General features: G+C 32.0%; 1 protein-coding gene across 1 annotated transcript in view; it reads right to left on the minus strand.

Annotated features, from left to right (window-relative positions):
- The window catches only part of LOC145246684 (uncharacterized), a 98,370-nt gene that overhangs the window by 45,017 nt on the left and 31,095 nt on the right, over positions 1–22,258 (minus strand). The window contains exons 7-13 of the mRNA XM_080108404.1: positions 16,844–16,948; positions 16,046–16,189; positions 11,528–11,666; positions 9,898–10,131; positions 8,466–8,717; positions 5,247–5,514; positions 1,454–1,616 (exon numbers count right to left, since the gene is read on the minus strand). Coding sequence (XP_079964530.1) covers positions 1,454–1,616; positions 5,247–5,514; positions 8,466–8,717; positions 9,898–10,131; positions 11,528–11,666; positions 16,046–16,189; positions 16,844–16,948 — 1,305 coding nt within the window. The remainder of the gene's footprint in view (positions 1–1,453; positions 1,617–5,246; positions 5,515–8,465; positions 8,718–9,897; positions 10,132–11,527; positions 11,667–16,045; positions 16,190–16,843; positions 16,949–22,258) is intronic.

Consider the following 22,258-nt stretch of genomic DNA (forward strand, 5'->3'; position numbering starts at 1 on the left):
TGAGGATGGGAAGCGTTTCTCGAGATGATATAATCAGTGTAACTTTTTATTTACTATATCTTATATTTCTTGAATTTGTTAAAAAACTAGAATAACGGTTCCATGATGGGTAAAATCCCAATGAACAAAACACTATTACACCACTTTTGGGTCCCATTAAGAATGTTAAAATCAGGACAAGGCTATTAAACCTTGAGTTTAAAATCCTTATCTTAATTTCGATCAAAATGCATTAAAAGAATTTAATTCTAGAAAATAGCTTACGCTTATGCTCAAGGTGTCTTAAGAAAATGGAATTCAGGAAATTCTATTTGATTCGGAAATCCGTCGCTTGTTCAGAACCCCACCCCTTCCTCATGAGAAACAAAAAGAAAAATCTGTAAGATGCATGTACCCATGATGCAAAGAAAATATTGTACACTCCAAATCACGTAATCAAGTAGTGTTATCTGTTTTTTTTAAAGAAAATCATTTTTAAGTGAATTTGAGTTTTTCCAACGCCACAAGCCTCTATTTCACATATTGTTTTCTAAAATCTTGCAAGTTTGAATTATTTGGAGTTATCTCCCTTGTTTCCTTAGACTGTTTTCAATATGATGTCGCAAGATCGTCATTTAGCCAAAAAATTTGATTTTCTTTTAATAATAAACCGAGCATGCGGCTTCCCCTCCACAAATGAAAAATTTATTTTCACCATGATTAATGTTTGTACAAATTTGTTTTTAAAATCCAAGGCATGGTTATTGAGAAAAGTGCGAACAAATGAATGACTTGGAGGCAATTTTAAACCTATAATGTTCACTAGGGGGAGCAACCAGTTATTACAGAAAATCTGTTCTGGCTAAAATTTTCTTTCACCATGATTAATGTTTGTGCAAAATTTCAAAAATATTCAAAAAGTGCTTATTGAGAAAAGTGCAAACAGAAGTGAAGTCCAATCCCGTCTTTGTCAGGGGACCAAAAATAAAAACGTTTCATCAATTTACAAAACTTCTGGTGTACAATATTTTATTTCCATGACATACAGATTTTTCTTTTCTTTTTTCAAAAGAGAAAATTCTGGACAAGCACTAGAAACCTTGCTTAATTGGTTTCAAATAACTATGACTGATTTCGTTGTTTTGTTTTATAGTATATAAACCTTTTTAGAGTTATTTAATGCGAGATCTAGTAATTTTGGAAAAAAAGATTTTATGCTCCAAGTTTTTTTTTTATATATCCAATATATTATATATTCATGGTATTTGTCTTGATTTGTAGAGGAAAATTGTTGCTTTTATTTTGGACTTTGCAGAACATGATTGAGTTTTGCAATGAGAAAAGAGGGAAAAATGCAATAACATCAATGTTTTGGTACATTTTAGGTCAGGAAGCCAGTATCTTTAGAAAGGTTGATCTTGTAGCACTAGCTAAGATGAAAGAAATAAGGTACAAAAGACTAAATAATTCTTACCATCTGGGCAGGACAAATATTTCCGCCAACCTTAGACCTTCTTTGATGTAACACTTAGCTTCTCGCTCTACCCCAACGTGACAGTAGAGCTGACTGAGATAAAGTAGAGATTTCAACACCTCGGATACAATCTCATATTTCTCAACATCAAACTTTGCTCCACCTATGGTAAAAGATGAAAAAGATAATAACAGCTGAATTTTCAGGTTGTCAGATCACAAAATTTTACTCCAAAGGAAACCATTTTTAAGAGTTTCATCTAATTAGTACCACATTCTCAACCGGATCCTTAAAAAAAAACAAAAAAACTTTCAGATGAATCCTTATGATTGTGGTTATTTAAAAATAAGCTAAACTTATCTGGTCTTAAAATACACTTAAATATATTTTAATTTATGCAGATTTTATATTATTACAGAACAAATTATATATATATATATATATATATATATGTATATATATATATATATATATATATATATAGGTAAAATACTTTTGCTTTTCTTTTCCTTATAAGGGAAATGATTTCCATAATGTTTTATAGTTAAAGTGTTTTTTATTCAATAAGTCTGAAGAAAGGCTGTTCTTGTGAAAATTTTCAAACAACATAATGTTTGGTTTTGTCCGAATAGTCTTGAAACCACAATTGTAACTAACGATGAAATAAAATACACTATTTGTTGCTATCAACCCATTCTTTGAAGTCTTGGTTTTTGTTAAAACAATAATATATATATATATATATATATATATATATATATATATATATATATATATATATATAGAGAGAGAGAGAGAGAGAGAGAGAGAGAGAGATTATTGATTTCCAAAGTTAAAATAAAAAAAATAAAAAAATGACTCGGATGCCATCAGCTAAAATTAAAACCAAAACATTTAGTGCTGCAGCCACATTCCCTATCATTTGAGTTATTGAAAAATAGATAAGAAAGATCTAAAATTAAACCACTTCAAGCTATAAATGAATTTGCGTATGCGCAAAAATAATAGAAATATGTCGGCAAGTTGAAATGAACATTTTATATTTAAACTTGCCAACATATTTCTGTACGCGTCATTCATCCATCCAAACAAAAATTTCACTCATTATAAACCATCCTTGGTGTATGATTAATATTTCCTGTTAATTTTAGTGTTATGTGATAAGTAGTTCAAGAGTTTATCGGTTAAATATTTTCACACAGACACACACAAACACACATCTATTTTATTTTTATAGATTTAGATTATTTACTGTCATTTGCATTTTTCTCTTTTTGTTTTTTAGATTGGTTTACTCAGAACAAAAGAGTTGTTAGTTCAGCTGTTTTTTTGGTAGGGCTGGAAGATAGTTTCAGGTCTTGAATTTATTACTGTTTTGTCTTTATGAAGATACTGAGGGTAGAGAGAAAAATAGCAATCTCTCAATGTCAGAGGTCAAGCTCAAATTGTTGTATTTCACTCGCATCTCTGCAGGTAGAAATAAACAGGCTTTTTTTATTTTTATTTTTTATTTTTACCTGAGGGCAGGGGGGGGGGCACCACTCCCAAACGTTGCTCAAAGATAACAGTTAATAAGTGTAAAGTGATTAAGTGAGGCAACATTGTGATGTTCAGTAATGGTGAAAATTGGGTAGGATTTAATTAAGAGGATGGCTCAACAAAAACTTGTTTACATTCAACTTAAAAACAACTATGTTATAGCAAGTTAGGTAGCAACCCTACAGTATTGTGTTCCACAAATGGGTAGTTTTAAGAAAGAAACTTTTCATAGAATTTTTGCTTAGTTCTAAGTACATATAGAGAGATCGAGGGTAATTGTTGACAATAGTTGTAGTCAAGCAAATGTTTCCAGGGTGCATATCAGTGGTGAACTAAACACTTGTATCTATTTATTTGCTTCCCTACAAAAGCAAAATGTTACACAAGGTCATTTTTAATGTGGGGTAAACCAGCTCCCCAAAAAGGGACACTCTGGAGGTAGGCAAAAATAAAATTGCCTTAGCATAGAAAAGTTTCTCTGTCCATTGACTAAGGAACAATTAATTAACTTGAGTGTAGCATCAGAACAGATATTACGCTCTGATCCTGACCTGTGCCAGGTAAGCATTGACCGAACTTCAACTAGACGTAATGCAAGATACATACATACAAATGAACTCTCATGTAACTCCTGCACATGCATAGGTTTGCTAAGACATATTGGGCAGAATGTGCCTACCTAATTGTACATGATGGACTCTTGCTTAAAGGTACAAGATTGGTCATTCCTGCTATCTTGAGAAATGAGGTACTGGAGTGTCTTTACATAGATTGTAGCCAAATGCTAAAAGAAACATGTGCGTCAGAGTGTGTGATGGCCAATTTTAAGACAACAGTCAAGTGAATTAGTATTGAAATAGAGAAACTGCCTTCCTTGACATAACACAAGATACTGTACATACATTTAAACAAAATGTGTTACTCTTGTAACTGCTACACTTATTATCATTACTTATTATATTTAGAAAGATTGAATGACTCAAGTTCACGTTTTATAAGGAAACATTGAATTTACTTGTGCATTTTGAGAAATGCATAAACCCATATCACTACTCAGTTTTGCACCAAATAATATAAAAGTAGTTTAATCAACAAGGACCTTTGTTAACAAATAAGGGGAGGAGATATACAAAGCTATGATTGGTTGAATATGACCACATGATCGCTTGAATTTCGACAGGATTTTTTTTTAAATAGTTAAAGCAGTTGATGACAGGTAAAGCTACCGGACAGGTGAGCAAAGCTACTGGACAGGTGAGCAAGTGCCTTCCTCATAGGAAAATGAACAGTATAGTCTGGTGATTGTTGTGGAATAGAGTTGTTAAGTGAATATGATAAATATTCTACATCGAAGTCATCAATGTATTCATACATTTCACTATGAACAATGAAATTAAAAAAAAAAAAACATGTACACAGTTCACATGTGGAGTTCAGATAAAAAAAACACTAAAACAATCACAAACTTGATAACTAGTTTAAGAGAAGAAAAAACTATCAGTAAGCGATAATGATCTACTACTTCCTTAGTTGAAAGAAATGCAAATATAGACTATCATCACCATCAGCAGCCCTGCCGTTTAACAGTGTCGGCAACCATCGCTCTCCGATGCGGGCAGCTATCCATAGCCCGAAACAGCTCAACTTTGAACGATAACCCCGTCCAATCGATCAAGAAAACTAGAGTGTCACAATCAATTATTAGCTATGAAAAAGCAAAAGAAAAAAACAAGAAAAAAAAAGAAAAGGGAAAAAAGAAAAGTGAAAAAAAGAAAAGTGAAAAAAAGAAAAGTGAAAAAAAGAAAAGTGAAAAAAAGAAAAGGAAAAAAGGGAAAAAAGAGAAGGAAAAAAAGAAAAGGAAAAAAAAGAAAGAAAAGGAAAAAGAAAAGAAAAAAAGGAAAAAAGAAAAGGAAAAAAGAAAGAAAAGGAAAAAGAAAAGAAAAAAAGGAAAAAAGAAAGAAAAGGGAAAAAGAAAAGAAAAAAAGGAAAAAAGAAAGAAAAGGGAAAAAGAAAGAAAAGGAAAAAAAGAAAGAAAAGGAAAAAAGAAAGAAAAGGAAAAAAAGAAAGAAAAGGAAAAAGAAAGAAAAGGAAAAAAGAAAGAAAAGGAAAAAAGAAAGAAAAGGAAAAAAGAAAGAAAAGGTAAAGAAGAAAGAAAAGGAAAAGAAGAAAGAAAAGGAAAAGAAGAAAGAAAAGGAAAAGAAGAAAGAAAAGGAAAAGAAAGAAAGAAAAGGAAATGAGGGTTCTTTTAAATTACCAAGGCTTTTTGAATTTGGTGCATCTGGTTGCACAATGCAATACATCAGTGCAGTGTACATGCGCATCGCTTCGTATGCCAAATCGAGTGGGGTTTCTTCCTCGCAATTCGGATCCACTGAAGAATCACTCGCATGTTGTGGCATGAGTTTTAATTTTGACAGCAAACGTTTGGCCCATCCGAGAATAGCGCAAGAACTTTTGCTCTTGCTCGATGTGAGGATGCAATCAGAAAGAACGTCATGGATCAGTCGAGAAGATTTCCTCACCTGGAATATAAAAATGGAACATGCATTCAATATTCAGGAAGTAAGGTTTCATCAAACAGTTTTCAACCATAAACATTTAATCTCAAGACAAAAACTTGTTTCATGAAATGTATTTTCTGACTATTATTATTTCACATACTTATCGATCCAAACAATTGTTTTAAAACTCCTCAGAAGTAAATGGTGTTAGTTACTTTGAAGGTTATGCCAAAAATTTAGGTCAAAACATAATATTCATAAACTGTTTCTACAGAAATAATCAATACTGAGAGTAAAATATTTTTTCAATATAATAAATAAGAATATCTGTAAACTGATTTTTTTTGTTCAATAAACATGTTTATTTACATAAGTTTTTTTGGTGCAACTTTACTTTAATGTGTCGTCCGACCCAATCGTGTAATTTCGAACAAAGGCATTTCAGGGAAAAACATTATTACATACTTACATGTCATGTCGAAATTAGTATAAATTCCAAAAATTATGAAAAATATTTCAGTAGAAGAATTCTTCCCCTGATTTCGATCTTTTAAAAGGTTAATTTCTAGTGAAATAACAACTTACCATAAGAGAGATTTCTTGGCCTTTGGGTCAAGATCAAAGTGTAGTATGTTCTGATACTACACTTCAATTTTTTGTTCTCAGTCAGTCGAGGAGAAATCCTTCACGACTGAGGTAATTTTTAATTTTTGTTCCTTTCTCCACATTAAAAAACAATCTTGGTGTCTACCTCTGCCCTCGTGGGGAGGCAAAGTAAATTGGAACAAGTTTGAAAGATTCTATTTTTTACTTATAATTTGTCTACTGGACCATTTTCAGTAATTTTTTAGAATTTATACTTATTTTGCCATGACATGCAAGTACATAATGTTTTTCTCTGAAATGCATTTTTTTAAAGATACACTATATTGCACAAGTTCATCGTGACACAATAAATTACACAAGTTAACCGTTGCACCATTTTTTTTTTTTAAATAAATGTGTATTTACAGAAACATTTTTATAGACATAATTAATACTGAAATAATAACTATCAATTGATTTAGCATCAAACGATCATGTTCAAAGAAAAAAATCCACACGCACACTTTGGTTTGGCTTTTTAACATTTGGGACAAACCCAACAATATTGATTTCTACTTTCAGAAACATATCTCCTTTTATAGTAGCACTCTTCATGGACAGGGACATTTACAGTACATTATATTATTCTTAATTAGGTCATGTTTAGCAAACCATTCCAACATCTTCATTCTGTCAATCATTTCTGACAATATGTCTTTCAAGCAGTAATCAAAGAAACACATACCAATTAAAAAAAAAAAAAAAACAGCCTCAACAATTTTATCCAGGATATGAAGGAGCATAATATAAAGGAGAAGAATGATAACAGATTAAGTAAAGAAACATAATATAATAAGATCTTCAAATTAAGTGACACCATTTATTTCTGAGGAGTTTTAAAACTGGAACTTGTTTAGATCTGTAAATATGCAAAATAACCCTATCCTTTTATCGTATACTTAGCAAATCCGAAGAATCATCAAGTTATTAAGATTTACTATTTATACGTCTGTACTAGCGATGGGACCAATCTTATACTCCCACCACCACCTTGATTATGATACAATTACTGATTCTGTTTTCAATTCTTGGTTCTGATAAAATTACAGATTTCAATTCTTTTAAAACTTCTAAACATTTCACTATAGAATTGTTACTTTTTATTTTTGGATTACCATAAAACCCCATGTAATATGTACACATATTTTTGCAAACATAAAAAAAACTTGTTAGAAGATATATAGACTTCAGTTTTACTATTAGTTTAAAATCAATAAATATATACCATTTTATCGTTAGTACAAGCAATGTTAAAAAAGAAAAAAAAGTATTGTTTTTGGCATCAGAAAATAGTCGTAAATGTTTCCAATTAAAATTTTTTTAAATTTCTTTCAAATTTGAAGAGGGAGGGGGTTATAAATTCACGCTTTTCTTTTTCAATTATTAAAATGGCTGATTTGTTTACATAGAAACTAAAATGCATTATGGTGGATTTATTATTTTTGTTTTAAATAAGATTCTTTAAAATTTTATTTTATTTAATGGCTTTAGATGTTTGATTTCAATAAATAATCAACTAATCTATTATATAAAAGTGCAGCTGTCTATGTGTATATTCAGCAAAAAAGTTACATACTTTCTTAATCGACATTACTCCAGTTGAATATCTACAATTCAAAGAAAATTATCAATTCTTTGAGGGTCAATTTTCATGAAGAAGAAAGATGAGGTTCAATTTTCCAGCCATTTTATGTACTAAAGGGAAATAACTCTGATTTTGTTTTATCAAAAGTTATTTCCCTTCTGCTAACTTATTCCTTGGAGAATCTCTATGAAGGAGAATTAATATAAATACAGAAAAATATTTATGATGTACATACCAGTCATAAGATCATCACGTCATATTCCAAAAATCATGCAAATTGATAAAGTAGTTTATTTTTTAACTAATGAAATCAAATTTTATGAAATGAGGACTGTCTTGATTCACCATATTTAATAAAAGGAAGACAACTCCATTCGAACTACTAAGATTTTAAAATCAGCCTTATAATCGTTACTATATACTGTTGATTTCTAAAAATCATAAAAAAGATGATTTTCTTTACAAAAACTACTTGATTAATTCATGTGATTTTGGAAATATGAAATTTTTTGTTCCATGACAGATACATCTAAAATTTTCCTGGATTTTTTTTTTTTTTTTAATACAGATGAAATTCTGGACAAGCATTGTATTTTCCATTCCCCAAAGGTTTTCAAAACAGAACCATTAAACGTTAACATATCGAAAACTTACTTCCAAATAAAGTGAGGTTGGAGGATTTATTACTTTAGGACATCAATTTTTTTCTAATAATAATAACGACATAACACTTCTCAAGTACCTCTCCTTGCTCAGCCAACAACTCCGCTTGTGTCAGGGTTTTACCAAGCAGTGACATTTTCTCCGAATACGTTGCAGTTGAATCTTGTGGGAGGTTCAGGTCAGTGTCCATCAATGATTTCACCAAAGCCGTATATCCAAGAGATGAAAGGATACTGCAAATTTGACAATGTACCTTCAACTTTAATTCAGAATTATCTGTCAATTGAGAAACTTCAATTGCAACAGTCAGGGCTTTCACAGCAGACAGAGGCTACAAATTAGAACAAAACAAAAAAATTTAATTTAAAAATTATAAATTAAAATTTAAAAAACAAATTAAAAAACATATCAAATTAAAATTTAAAAAAAATATAAAAAAAAAAAAGAAAAATTTAAAAATAATTTAAATTAAAAAATAATCAAATTAAAATTTTTAAAAATCAAATTAAAATTTAAAAAATCAAATTTTAATTTACAAAATCATATTAAAAATAAAAAATATCAGATTAAAAATTAAATATACCAAATTAAAACTAAAAAGTGGAAAAATTAAAAAAAATTAAAATCAACTCTTCTTATACAAGTCAAACACTGCTGCTTTAGTACTGCCAATTTTGACTAAACCGAAAGGGGAAGGCCACTTTCTAAATCCAGATCACTGATCCTTGGAATAGAGTGCTAAAGGAGGTAATAAATGCGCCTACAACGCAACAATTCAATGTGAATTTGGACAAGTGTTAGGCTACTACTGTACACTTTTCTTTGTAAATTTCTACCATCGTTTCTCTACATGGCAACTGATGCTTGCTTTTTTTGTCCAATTGAATTACACAAAAAATAAAGGGCACAAACACCTATCTATATAAAAGCCAAGTACGTCCAAAGATGGAATACTGCTGCCATATCTGGGCAGGAGCTGCTAAAAACAGCCTATCCTGCCTTGACAGAGTACAAAATAGACTTCATGGCTTAGTGGGGGATGCCCTTTTCTCTACCCTGCAACCTCTCTCCCACAGAAGAGACGTTGCGAGCCTATCCTTGTTTTATCGTTATTTCCATGGCAGGTGCTCGTCTGAACTCCAATCTCTGGTCCCCCCTCGGCAATCTTTCACGAAAAACACCTGTCTAGCTGAATCCACTGTGAAAAATTTCCCCCACTCTTTATCTGTACCTAAATCAAAACGTGGATTCCACGAACAAAGCTTCTTTCTTAGAACTGCACGCCTGTGGAACTCTGTTCCGTCTGCCTGCTTCCCACCTGACTACAACTTGGATGTCTTCAAGTCCAACGTTAACAAATTCCTAATGAACCGCCCCCTTAAGTAAACACTTCATCAAATCTCCACACTAACGTAATGTACGTACTTGCAATAACCCTTATCCCTGAGTGGCTTCCGGGCCTTGATAAGTGGTGACCACTGTGTAAAAAACAAAAAAAAAAAAAAACCTACCTTCAAAGAAACCGTGTAAACAGAAGCAGCAAATAAAATTGAATAGACAAGCGAAACGATGTCTGCTGGCACCATGTCTTTGCACATTTCATCGCCAATAGAAGCAGCCTCTTCAAACAGTTCCAAAGAAAGGTCAAGTTTTTCCATTGGAATTAATTCTATTTGCAAAGTGAATTGTTTCGCCTTCTCTGTATTTACTTCTGGATTATTTGTCAATTTCTCGTACTGAAACTTCTGCAATCAAAAATAGAAAAGAGAAATATTTTATGTTAAGCTTATTTTATTACAAAAAACTTAATTATCAAGGAAAAAATATTAAATACTAGCAAGAAAACCTGGCATTGCTAATGATTAAATGGGAAACCCTTTGTTTTTGTCCATATATATTTTTAAACTTTACAGAAGGTCAGAAAAACATTGGTACTGTCAGTTTCACATCCAATATAAGGGGACACATTTATAGTTGAAAACTATCAAACTCTTCTTTTTTTTTTTTTCAGATTCCAATTTATTTTTTCAATTATTATTATAAACTTATTATTTTTATTTTTTTAGGAACTTCCGGTCCATGGGTTCAGGGAAAATCTGGGTTTCAAAATATCTTTCATTGATTGAAATTTAACAATTTCTTTTTACTTGAATTTAAAATATTGATTTTTTTTTCAAGGCTGATAGCATTCTTCCCAAGAGCCCAACATTAAAACTTCTCAATCTAACATTCACAAGATAACATGAATTGAAATAAATGTATAGAAGATACTGTCAAATCTGCTGTAAAGAAAGTGGGTTCTTTCTGTTGTGCTAGAAAACTTCTCATACCTGCCACTATCTATATCTCCATAAAACCACCATTCATCCATGCAGGAGTATTGTTGGCATATCTGGGTTGATGCCCCAACCACAAGTCTCTTCCACATCATTCAAACTAGAATCACTATCATAACACGTCCCAACCTATCTACTAAGCTCCAATCCTTGTCTCATTGCCGCAATATTGCATCTCTGAGCTTGTTTTGCAATATTACAGAGGAATGTGCTCTCTAAATGTAAATAACACTTGAATAGCTACAACCGCTATCAACAATTTCACCCCACTCTCTGTACCTAAATCTAAATGCAGATTAAACGAAAAAAAAAAATCTTCTTTTCTAAAATTGCCCACCTGCGGAACACTATTCCTCTGGCCTACCTCCCGGTTGGATACAACATGGCAGCTTTCAAGTCCAATGTAAACAAGTTTCTGTTGAACCAGCCCTTATACAATCAAATTCTACCCAATTTACACCATTAAGGATTACTAAACTACCACCTTGCACTCATTAACCTCTTATCCTCGAGTGGCCTCCAGGCCTTGATAAGTGGTGCCTCCTACAAAAAAATAAAAAAATAAAAATAATAAAATCAAACTCCTTCATTGTCAAGATGCCCAGATGCTTCGTTTGATTTTGATGCTGAGTTGTTTTCATTCAGCATCTTCTTATGAGAAGTTGGCTTTAGCATGGGTCACAAACTGTCTAAGTACTAAGATGGCACGATTTAAAATGTGTTGTCATATCATTATATCGATGAATGCAATCAAGAAAATAATTTCAACAAGAACTGTACAATAAAAAAAGAAGGATTAAATTACCTTTGAATTAAATTCTTCTTGTTCGAGCGTATAAAGCAAAAGATAAGCTTGTCCAAGAAGGAATTTGTCTCTCGACTGTGCCGATTTCAAATCACGTTCCATCAACTGAATTGCTTCCATCAAGTAGTCTTTACCAGATCTGGAAATAGAAATAGTACAGGAAGTGATAATCGTAACAGTTACTAAATTGACTTTTTAGCAAGTTATATATTATCATTATGCTAGCAGGGAGACCCGACTTTGCCCGGGATTGAATGATGATCAACAAATGTTCTACATTTCCAATACTTTTTATTGTCATTGAAATTGGTAAAATCGCACCTTTATCAATCAAATTGATTGATTGGTTGGTTCTTCTAGTTTGGGACCCACTGCGGTTCACCAGAAGAAAGCTTAACATGCCTCCCCGCAGTGACTTAGTTCGCAATACATTGTAGTCTACATTGTACAATAAAGAACCTATGGTTAATTTTATAAAATTATTTTATATAATGGCTTTAATTAAAGTTTAAAATACAAAAGTCAAGCATTATGGTTCAAGTGTACTCTAAACAGAAACATTCGTTTCAAACGCGCACCTGTGTTATCAAAGAAACTACTTTTGATATGCGCAATCATAAAACTTCTCAAATGCACTTGTGATGTTAGACTGTATAAAGGTGTTAACATTAGTCAAAATAAAACTGTTTCTCCTTTAATTGGATTTTTTCAATTATCAATACTCATCAGAGGCATTCCCATACAAAATCTATCTAAGAACACTCCCAGACACATAAGGTACATTTGTGTGAAATTAAAAAAAAAAAAATCATCCCAGCCATTCCAGAGTCCATAGGGAACAAATTCCCATACACACATACAAACCAAGTGCGTTTTATATATAAGTAGAGGTAGACAGATAGAAGATGCATTTTTATCATATATTAACAGTTAGTTATTGAAACAGTTTCAATAATTCGATAATTAACCCATTTTATCAGTTTTTGCTGCCCTTTATTTACCACAGGCTTGCTTTTATTTACTACTGAAAAAGTACCCTGTACTTCTACAAAGTCACCATTCGCCCATGTATGGAGTATTCTCACCACATTTGAGCTGTTGCATCTATTACTAGCCTCTCCCTCTTAGACAGGGCTCAAAAACCTAATAAGTCTCGCACTGTCAGCTAGGCTTTAACTGCATCTCTCTGCCTGTTTTACAAATACTTTAATGGTAGGTGCTCTGACGAACTACAAGCCCTTGTATCCCCTTGACATAAATACTCCTGACAAATCCGACAAACGGCAAAATCCCATCCCTACACAGTAGAGATCCCTATATGTAAGAAAGCCTTTTACTCAAATAGTTTCTTCCCTAGGACTGCTAGGTTTTGGAATTCCCTTCCAGGTTCCTGCTTCCCTGACTGTACTGACATGCAGAAGTTCAAGTGTAATGTAAACAGACATCTTGCTGCTCAACTCCCTACATAGTAATCCTACATATTATGTCCCAGATAGTAGCCCCCCCCCTCTACATCAAAGTGGTAACGTGCCTTGTTTGGGGTGAAAATGCAATATAAAAAGAAAGTGCGGATGGAATCAAAAGGACAAATAGCATTCTCTCCTCATCCCAACTACTGCTAGCAAAACGGTAAAACAGTAATTATAACTCCCCCCCCCACCTGACTTTGTCTATTTCTTCCATATGTTTACCTTTCTATTGAAATGTATTTTTTTTTTTTTTTTTTTAAATGTTATCTATTTTTCTGTGGTGAATCCATTCTTATGAATGTTAAAAATGTAAATGGCCATAACTACTCACACTATTTCCTTCTTTGCATCGTTGGACTTACTCTACAAAGCAAGGAAGTTTTGACATGGACGGGTGAACTCAAAAATATTTTCAACCAACGGAAATATTTCCAAACCCAAAAAAAGTGACACGTACATGCGAAAGTGTTAAGCCAGTGACATTGAAAACGCTTATAAAGGGAGGAGACAAACAATCAAAATTAAACTTTACCAGATGCATGTGCACAGAAAACACCAAGAACGTATTCTCTACAAACCACGCCATGTCATGAGGGTAGGGTAGCAAGGCGAAAGAACTCAATGACTCACGTATTCAGCTTTTATCATTCACGTACAGCTATATACACACACACACACAACACTGCCAAATACTTATATATGCACATTAGTCACCCCATGGACATATTGACTTGTAACTACTATTCACTCAACATTCTTTAACCAAACACGTGTTGCACCATTTCCATTATCATATAAAAGAAACTTTTTGTGCATGTGTGTGTGTGTGAGAGAGAGAGAGAGAGTTCCCTATAGAATCCTAAATGGCTGGGACGATTTTTTTTTTTTTTTTTTTTAAATTTCACACAGAAGTACTTTATGTGCCTAGCAGTGATGAGTATCAATACTCAAAAGAATCCAATGAAAGAAGGAACAGGGGATTTTGACTAAAGTTGATGTGACACTTCTGCATTACATGGACGGCACCATTGTGAGGAAGCAGTAATTCCAATTTCTTCTTATTCAAATAACATGGTCAATAAATAACAAACAAGATTTTTTTTTCTGAACACAAAACTATTTGAAAACTGAAACATTTATTGTATAAAAAAATGTATTAATATATAATTGTAAAAAAGATTTATTGAAACACCTGCGCAAGAAAATATAATTTTAATTAAACAATCTTTGAATTAAAGTAATATTGAATTTTTTTCCTGAACAATTTAATAATTTAAATGAAATATTTTTTCGAATTAAAACAACATTAATGCCTTATATAGAGCCTAATATCACAAGTGCAATTAAGAAGTTTTATGACTGCACAAGCAGAAAGACCTGGCATATAAAAATAAATAGTAGGTTCTTTGATATGACAGAGGCGCATTTAAAATGAATGTTTGTTTAAAGCAGAATTTAACCATGATACTTGACTTTTGGATTTTAAACTTTAATTCAAGCAATTATCACCGCACAAGTAGAAAGGCTAGGCATATTAAAATCAACAGTAGGTTTTTTGATATGACAGGGGTGCATTTGAAATGAATGTTTTCTGTTTAGAACACAATTGATACTTGATACTTGTATTTTAAACTTTCAAGCCTTCATAAAAAAATAATTTTATGAAATCAACAATAGGTTCTCTGCAGTGCAATGTAGACTACAATATATTGTGAAGTCAGTCACTGCGGGAAGGATTGAAAAAAAATGGTTGATTTTACAGATTTTGATGATAATAAAATATGAAAAGGTGAATCATTTGTTGATCCTTATTCATTTCCAGGCAACGTTGGGTTTCCCTGCTAATAACTTTTATATCTGTATGATTTAATGTTCAGTGCATATTTGTTTAGAGATGATGGTTAGAATATCCATAGTAGAACAAGCTTGCCTAAATATATAATGTCAGTGAGAAAGTTCAGCATTTACTAGGTGGTGGACTAGCACCCAATTGATTACTAACTCTAAAATTTTAAAGAAAGGGGGGAGGCTGATGGGGCAATAAATTCAATCAGTTCTTTCATCAGAATTCCTGAATACTGGTACCACAGAGGCAATTTTCCAGCTATCAGGGAAGAAAGATTTAGCAAGCCATTTGTTGAAGAGAACAGGAGGGCTAGCTCAGCAGAGCATTTTTTCTATTAGTATAGCAGGGATGAGACAAAACCCATATGCCTTGGAGGTATCTAAGATTTTACAATATTACAGACATGTAAAGGGGGTGATGATCAGAATTTTTAAAAACCGTTTAAAACAATGCTTTTCACAAACTAAATTAACAATTTGATTCTTTTAAAATAAAGGAACGTGAAAAATTTACTGATCTTTATTTTATTTTTTTTGTTTTTAAAATCCTTTGAGATGAGGTTTCATAATTTGTGTATTGATTTTTTTTTTCTAGCAGACTGTTATCTTAATCTTCATAGTTGTTTCACAACTAATCCTCTGGCCTTCTTCAGGTGATTAACTCCAACAGTCCTCATGGTGTAGTGAATAGAGGCATTGAGTCTACAGTTCCCGGTGAGCATTGTCTGAAGAAAGTGTTCAATCCTATTAAAGCAGGCCAAAGGATGAGCAAGCCAAAACATGGTGAGACAACAACTATGGACGACAGTAATTAATGGGGATATAGTTATAAGACTCAGCATTTCTATCCTGTCACAGTTAACCACCTGAAGAAGGCCAGAGGTTGGGTTGGCTAAAATGTGGTGAGACAACAAAAACAACGAAGATGAGGATAACAGTCCGCAAAAGAATGAATAGACAAATTAATAAGTCTTGTTTGGTAGAAGCACAAAACACATATTTTCATTTGTTTCAACTTTTAATATAAGCTAGAAATTTTAAAGTTGGTTTTGAATAATGAAGTCACGTGATAACAGATGTTAATAATTCTGGATCCTATTATTTTCAACTGTTTGTGATTTATAAATAATTTGGTAATTTGTCACGACTTGAACTGAATACGTTCATGAAAATATTAGCATGTAAATGTGCATAGATTTCATACTTGCTTGTAGATTCTGGAACATTCCATAAAATCAGCACAAGTTCATAAAGGTATCGAGATTTCACAAAAGGATCTGAAGAAAGGTCAGCCAAATCAGTGAGTAATGTCACTGCATAGTCTGTATTTTTCTTTGGAAAGAAATTGCTGCAAAAAAAAAACAGAGTAATATTTCAAAAAGAGAACATCCATACACACATTTTTAGCAAACAAAATAACCCAAAAATGCTGACAAGTACAACATTTTAAAATTGCTAATGAAATTAAACAGTTCAGTTGTAATAATCATAAGATCTGAGTTCAAGTGACATTCATCATGAATAATATTAGAACTGAGTGCAAATGAGATGAAGCAAGACCTGTGGCATAGTGGATAATGTACTTGGTAAAATTAATTTGTAACATTACATTTTTCTGGAGGTTAAAGATTCAACCTTCACACGTCAGTTTTGGTAAGGCCACGTTACAAGTGATATTTAGTGCAGCCATGTTAATCATGTTTAGTGCGGCCACGTCACACGTTATGTTTAGTGCAGCCACGTCACACTTCATGTTTAGTGTGGCCACGTCACACTTCATGTTTAGTGTGGCCACGTTACACATCATGTTTGGTCTCTTACAAAAAAGATATGAGGTAATTTCACAAAGCCAATGTTATTTTTGAACTGTGTTTTTATGAGTCAATCTGAAAAATTTTTTCGAATCTATGAATGCAATAAAAAATATTTGATCATTTATAAAACAAAATACTACAAAAAATAAAAACAAAACAAAATAAAATTCAATTAAAATTTGACTCACCTTGAACTTTGGATAGATTCCCATTCTAATTGCAAAAGGGCTGCTATATCTATTTCTGCCTTTCCAATAACAGACTTATTGTCTTTAATCAAATCATGCAAAGTTCTGAAGATAAAAAAATATGATTAAAAATGTGGAGTTGCAATAAATATCAAACAATTCATATACTTTTTTTTTCAACTTACACTTACTTCAAAATAACATTTTTGTTCCCTCTTTTTTATTTTTTTGTTTTACCAAATGATTATTTTTTTTTGGTTTTACATAGAATTTTGAAAGTTAAATGTAATCATTACAGTATCATTTGGTCATTAATTTTTTAATTGAATTAAATTATCATAAAACAATAATTTTGTTAAGCTAATGTGGCCTTGAATATATTTATAAAATTATTAGATATAAAGAATTGTTGCAAAAATGTTCAAGGATGTGGGTGAAACAGACATTGGGATAGAATTCCTTCCTGTAAGAAAAACGAAGTTTGGATGAATTATAATCATAAATTTTGAATCATCTTACCACGCTATAATGTTGCTCAAGCTGATATCTAAAGTAGGAATGCACGGATAACCAAATTAGCAGATTATCGATTGCTTGGCCTTTGACACTCAGTCAATTAACAGGTTTTTTAAAGCAAATTTATCAGCAAATCTTGTTGTTATAAATGGTACTAATATTAATTTAATTATATTGTAAACGTAAACAAGTTAACTCTTTTTTTTGCTTGTCGGTGAAACTTCTCTAAAGGGACATACACTTTCTATACCACAGTTTCAAATAACAGGCATGACACACTGCTAACATGTCATCTTTTGCGACTAAATTTTAGACAAACAAAGGTAAGCATATGGAAAATTTCTTTCCTTTTGCTTCTTATCAAATTAACATCATTATTTTGCATTTTTAAATCATTTGTCAAAGAAAATTATTACTTCATCTTTCAGTTTTCATGTTGAGGAATTGCAACTACATGCAAACCGAAAATAAAGCATTCTTCATCAGTTTCTTGTTTCTCATTTTTGGACCTGTGCTACAATTACATATATTTTTATATTTTTCTAGTTTATATAATGCATATTTTATTGAGAGAAATTACTAATTGGATATCAGACATAAGTAATTCAAATATGTAAAAAATTAATTAAATATTAACAACAATCATAAACCATTATTGCAACCAGTTTCTGTTAGAAGCATTTTAATGTCAATCTCAAGAATAAGAATACATTTGTCTGCAAGTTATGTTAAGCCATCATATCAAGGGGGAGCAAATCAGCAAAAACTTTTACGACTAATATATTAAATCATCTTTGAAAAGTTCATCCAAAAGAAGCAAAAGTTGCAGATCAGAAAAGAAAACATGATGAGTATTCAGGGACAGACATTCCAGGAACAAGTGGTAGCGACCATGAGCCTCCAGTAAAACACCAAACTACTACAAAATCAATATTGGCCCAATTTGGGATATTAATGACCACAGATCACAAGAGATCCATTATCTGATAGAAATGATTGCTGTTGATATTCAACCATATTCTGTAACATCTGGCATTAGATTTAATAGGCTTATTGCGAAACGTTGTCCCAATTACAGCATTCCATTAAAAAAGGACCTCACTGAAAAAATAATTTCAGATATTTTTTTTTACAAAAGTAGAAACAAAAATTCAATAAGCTCTTGATGAAACTAGCAGCATTTCTTTCACTACAGATATTTGGACAGCTACTAGAAATACTGCCCCCTTTCTGAGTTTGACATGTAATTGGCTTTCAAATGACTTTGAACAGTGCAGAGCTGTATTTAGAGTTGTCCCATTCCCTGGCACACAGACAAGTGCAAGAATAAGTGAAGAATTGCACACAGTTTCGGATGAGTATAAAATCTTTGTGCTTCTATATTATAATAACGAAAAAATATTGATTTCAAGTAAAACAAATGGTATCTACGTAAAAAGTAACATATCCAAAGTGATAAGGTAGAAAAATAATGAAAAACAGTTTTTGATAAAGTTTAGATGGAGAATAAGCAACATAACTTAATTATCTCCCCTGTCAACTTATATATATTTTTTTTTTTACTAAGTGTAATATAGTGATTTTACAAATTTCTTTTCATTATAATTATTTTTCTACCTCATCGTTTTTCGTAATTTTTGGATACATTACTATTTGAGATCTGATAATTACTTATATACCATTTGTTTCACTTGAAATTCAATATTTTTTTCGTTATTATATTATAGAAGCGCCAAAATCTCTAATAACGTTTTCTTAGTCTTGTTGGATTCAGGAAATGTGATTTAAAGTCATTATCATGCTTAATACATACATTACAATTCTCAATAAATGATTTATTATTTTACCAACAGGCTGTGAAGACAATCATAACAATGAACAGAAATATAGGCTCTCATTTTGATCACTCTCCATTAGCAATTAGCAAATTAACTTAAATACAGGATCAGCTTAATTTGGAAAAACAAACTCATTCAAGATGTGACCATACGATAGAATTCAACATATTATAAGCTGAGAAAGAATTTAGAACAATTAAAAACTCTTGTATTGTATGCTGTTGCTAATAAGATTCCTACCTTAACAACTTACCAATGAGGACTTGTTTAAAAATTGTTTAGTTACCAAGTCCATTTGAAGAAATCACCAAAGAAGCAAATAATAGAACTTTAACCATATCAATGATACCTACAATTTTAGCTCTGAGGTTACTTCTGTTAAAAGCTGTCCAAGCTAATTCTGATATTTCCAACTTTAGTGGAATCCTTCTTAGAACTGTTGAACAATTCAGTGAATCAATGGAATCAAGATTTTTATCCCATTTAAATGATAAAAACTTGTGTCTACTTTCCTATATCCAAACTTAAATTAAAAAAAAATTACATAGAAAACACAGTTAAGAATTGGTTTCGACATCTACTTTCTATTGATGATAATGCATGGAATCATTCTTCAGACTCTGTTGAGAGTCAAGAATATCAAAGTGAAAGTAAAAATCTATTTCTGTCAAGCCTGTTTGATGAATTAGTTTCCAATAAGCCAAAAGTAACAAATCCAAACCTAGAGCAGGTGCAGGCAGAGTTAATCCTGGAGACTACAACTGCAAGTACAACAGAAATACAAGAAGCACAATCTAAACTCAAAATAAGTAAACCCCCTTATTCATAAGTGCACAAAACTACTTGATCATTATGTAGCTTTACCACTACTCTCAAGAGGTGTTGATTCCATTTCACTGGTGGAAAAGACACAGGAGACCCTATCATTGCCGAGTAAACTGTAAACTGACTTTAAAATATTTAAGCGTACCATCTTCATCTGTGGAGAGAAGTACAGGTGGTAATGTGTATGAACCTACAAGGAATAGGCTGTGCCCTGTGAATTGAGAAACTCTAATATTTCTAGATTACAACTTTAAATACTGATGAAAATATAAAAGCAGACGAGGCAGGCAGCAAGAATAGACGAGGAAGTAAAGCAGCAGCAGATGCAGAACAGAGGTAACCATCACAGCATGCTCCAGTGGAAACGGAACTTCAGCTTCACTTAAGAATTGGAATTTATACATTGTAGTTTGTTTGTAATTTCTTTTTTTCCTATCTAGTTGTTTAATTATATTTAAGAATTAGAATTGTACTTTGTAATTTTATTTTATAACAAGCCGTGCGTGAGTGGGCCCCCCCCTCCCTTATGCTGCATATGAGATAACTCACAAAAAAAAACAAAAAAAAAAAAATAGTGAAGAAATGATGAATGTGAGAAGTGTGAAGGGCCAACCTTGCCTTCACATTTTTGCCAAGTTTCAGAAAACTCTAATGGATGGGGCAAAAGTTATGAAGTAAAAAGTGTCATTTTTTTCAATTTTGGGACATTTGTGACCTCTTTTGAGCTCCTGGAAATGCCAAATCCCAGTGAAAATGCAAACGATGCAGTTTCACGCCTTAAGACATGTATATTTGAATTCAGCACCATGGAAAACTACTATATAGTCATACATATCAAGTTCTTGAGTAATATGAAAAAAGAGCTCCAAAAAGGCATGTTTCTTTAGCCCTAAAAGTCCCAGAGGGATGCAAACCAGAATTTTGCCAGGGTCACCCATACTGAATTTATATTAAAAACAATGGCATCCACATTTTAGCCAAATTTCAGGAATATCTAATGGATGGATCAAACGCTATAGGGCAAAAAGTGTCATTTTTGGCTATTTTGGGGGCATTTTTGACCTCTTTTGAGCCCTTGGGGGCGCAACAGGAATTTTTGTAAAAATTTATTTTTTTACTGTACACATCTATTTAATGAAATACAATTTGTGGCAAAATTTCAGGAAAAACGTATGGACGGTTATCTAGCAATAGTTCGGACTAACGGACGCACGAACGCCACTGAAAACATAGGTCCCTCTTTGATAAATCATGGGACCAAAACTAAAAAAAAAAAAAAAAAAAAGAGGCAAAAAGTCATAACAGCCAGACACTTAAAAAATGTCAAGTTAAATTGGTAGTTACTGTGCTACCATGTCAAGTCTATCTGATGAGGCACTTGGCATTGATGAAATGGTTTAAATTTAATATGAAAGAGAAAATCAAATAATTGACCGATTAATCGACAGAGTGGCTAATTACTGCTTACCTGCCCTAATCCAACCCCTCGATGGGCAATTAGTATTAATAGATTAATTAAACAATACAAAGAAACAATAGTTATTATAAACAATTCATTGTATATAATTTGTATACAATTATCTACACAGCATATTTTCTATATCATCCATAGAGGCAAACTTATTAGTTCATGCCTTTTCTGACAATATTAGTGCATAAATGATTACAATAGATGTACATGGATTTGAACTCAACAAAGATGAATTCATAGTTTGAATTAGGCCAATCGTGTGGCACTCTAATAGACTTGGTTGTAAATATATCTGAACAGACTCCATTGCAAAAGAGATGGGATGAATACAACATGACTTGTTGCAACGACAAAAGAAATTGAAAGAATTACGTTTCTGAATTTTTGAGATGAGGATTGATTACTTTTATTATTCGGACTACTGTTCTCATCTTGAGTGTTATTCTCACAATGTTTCCGTCGATATAATCTCTGACCTTCTTCAAGTGTCTCTTCCCAAACTTGGGAATCTTTCTCTAGAACTTGGGAATTGACACATAATTTTGAACGGGACCTTTGATTTAACTAAGAATACAATTGCGAATTACTTGAGACTTCTATCTGGTCATAGCTGATGAAACGAGAACAGAGTTCAACAGAAAGATTACAGAGTTCAAGAAGATACACCTGAAGAAGGTTGGAAATTACACCTGCTAAAATGTTGTGAGAATAGCACTAAAGATAAGAATTGTAATTCGAAAATAGAAAAGTATTTCTGTAGAACAA

Source organism: Euprymna scolopes, chromosome 24 (assembly GCF_053919585.1).
Source record: "Euprymna scolopes isolate OS-2025 chromosome 24, ASM5391958v1, whole genome shotgun sequence".
In the NCBI taxonomy this organism is placed as follows: Eukaryota; Metazoa; Mollusca; class Cephalopoda; order Sepiida; family Sepiolidae; genus Euprymna; species Euprymna scolopes.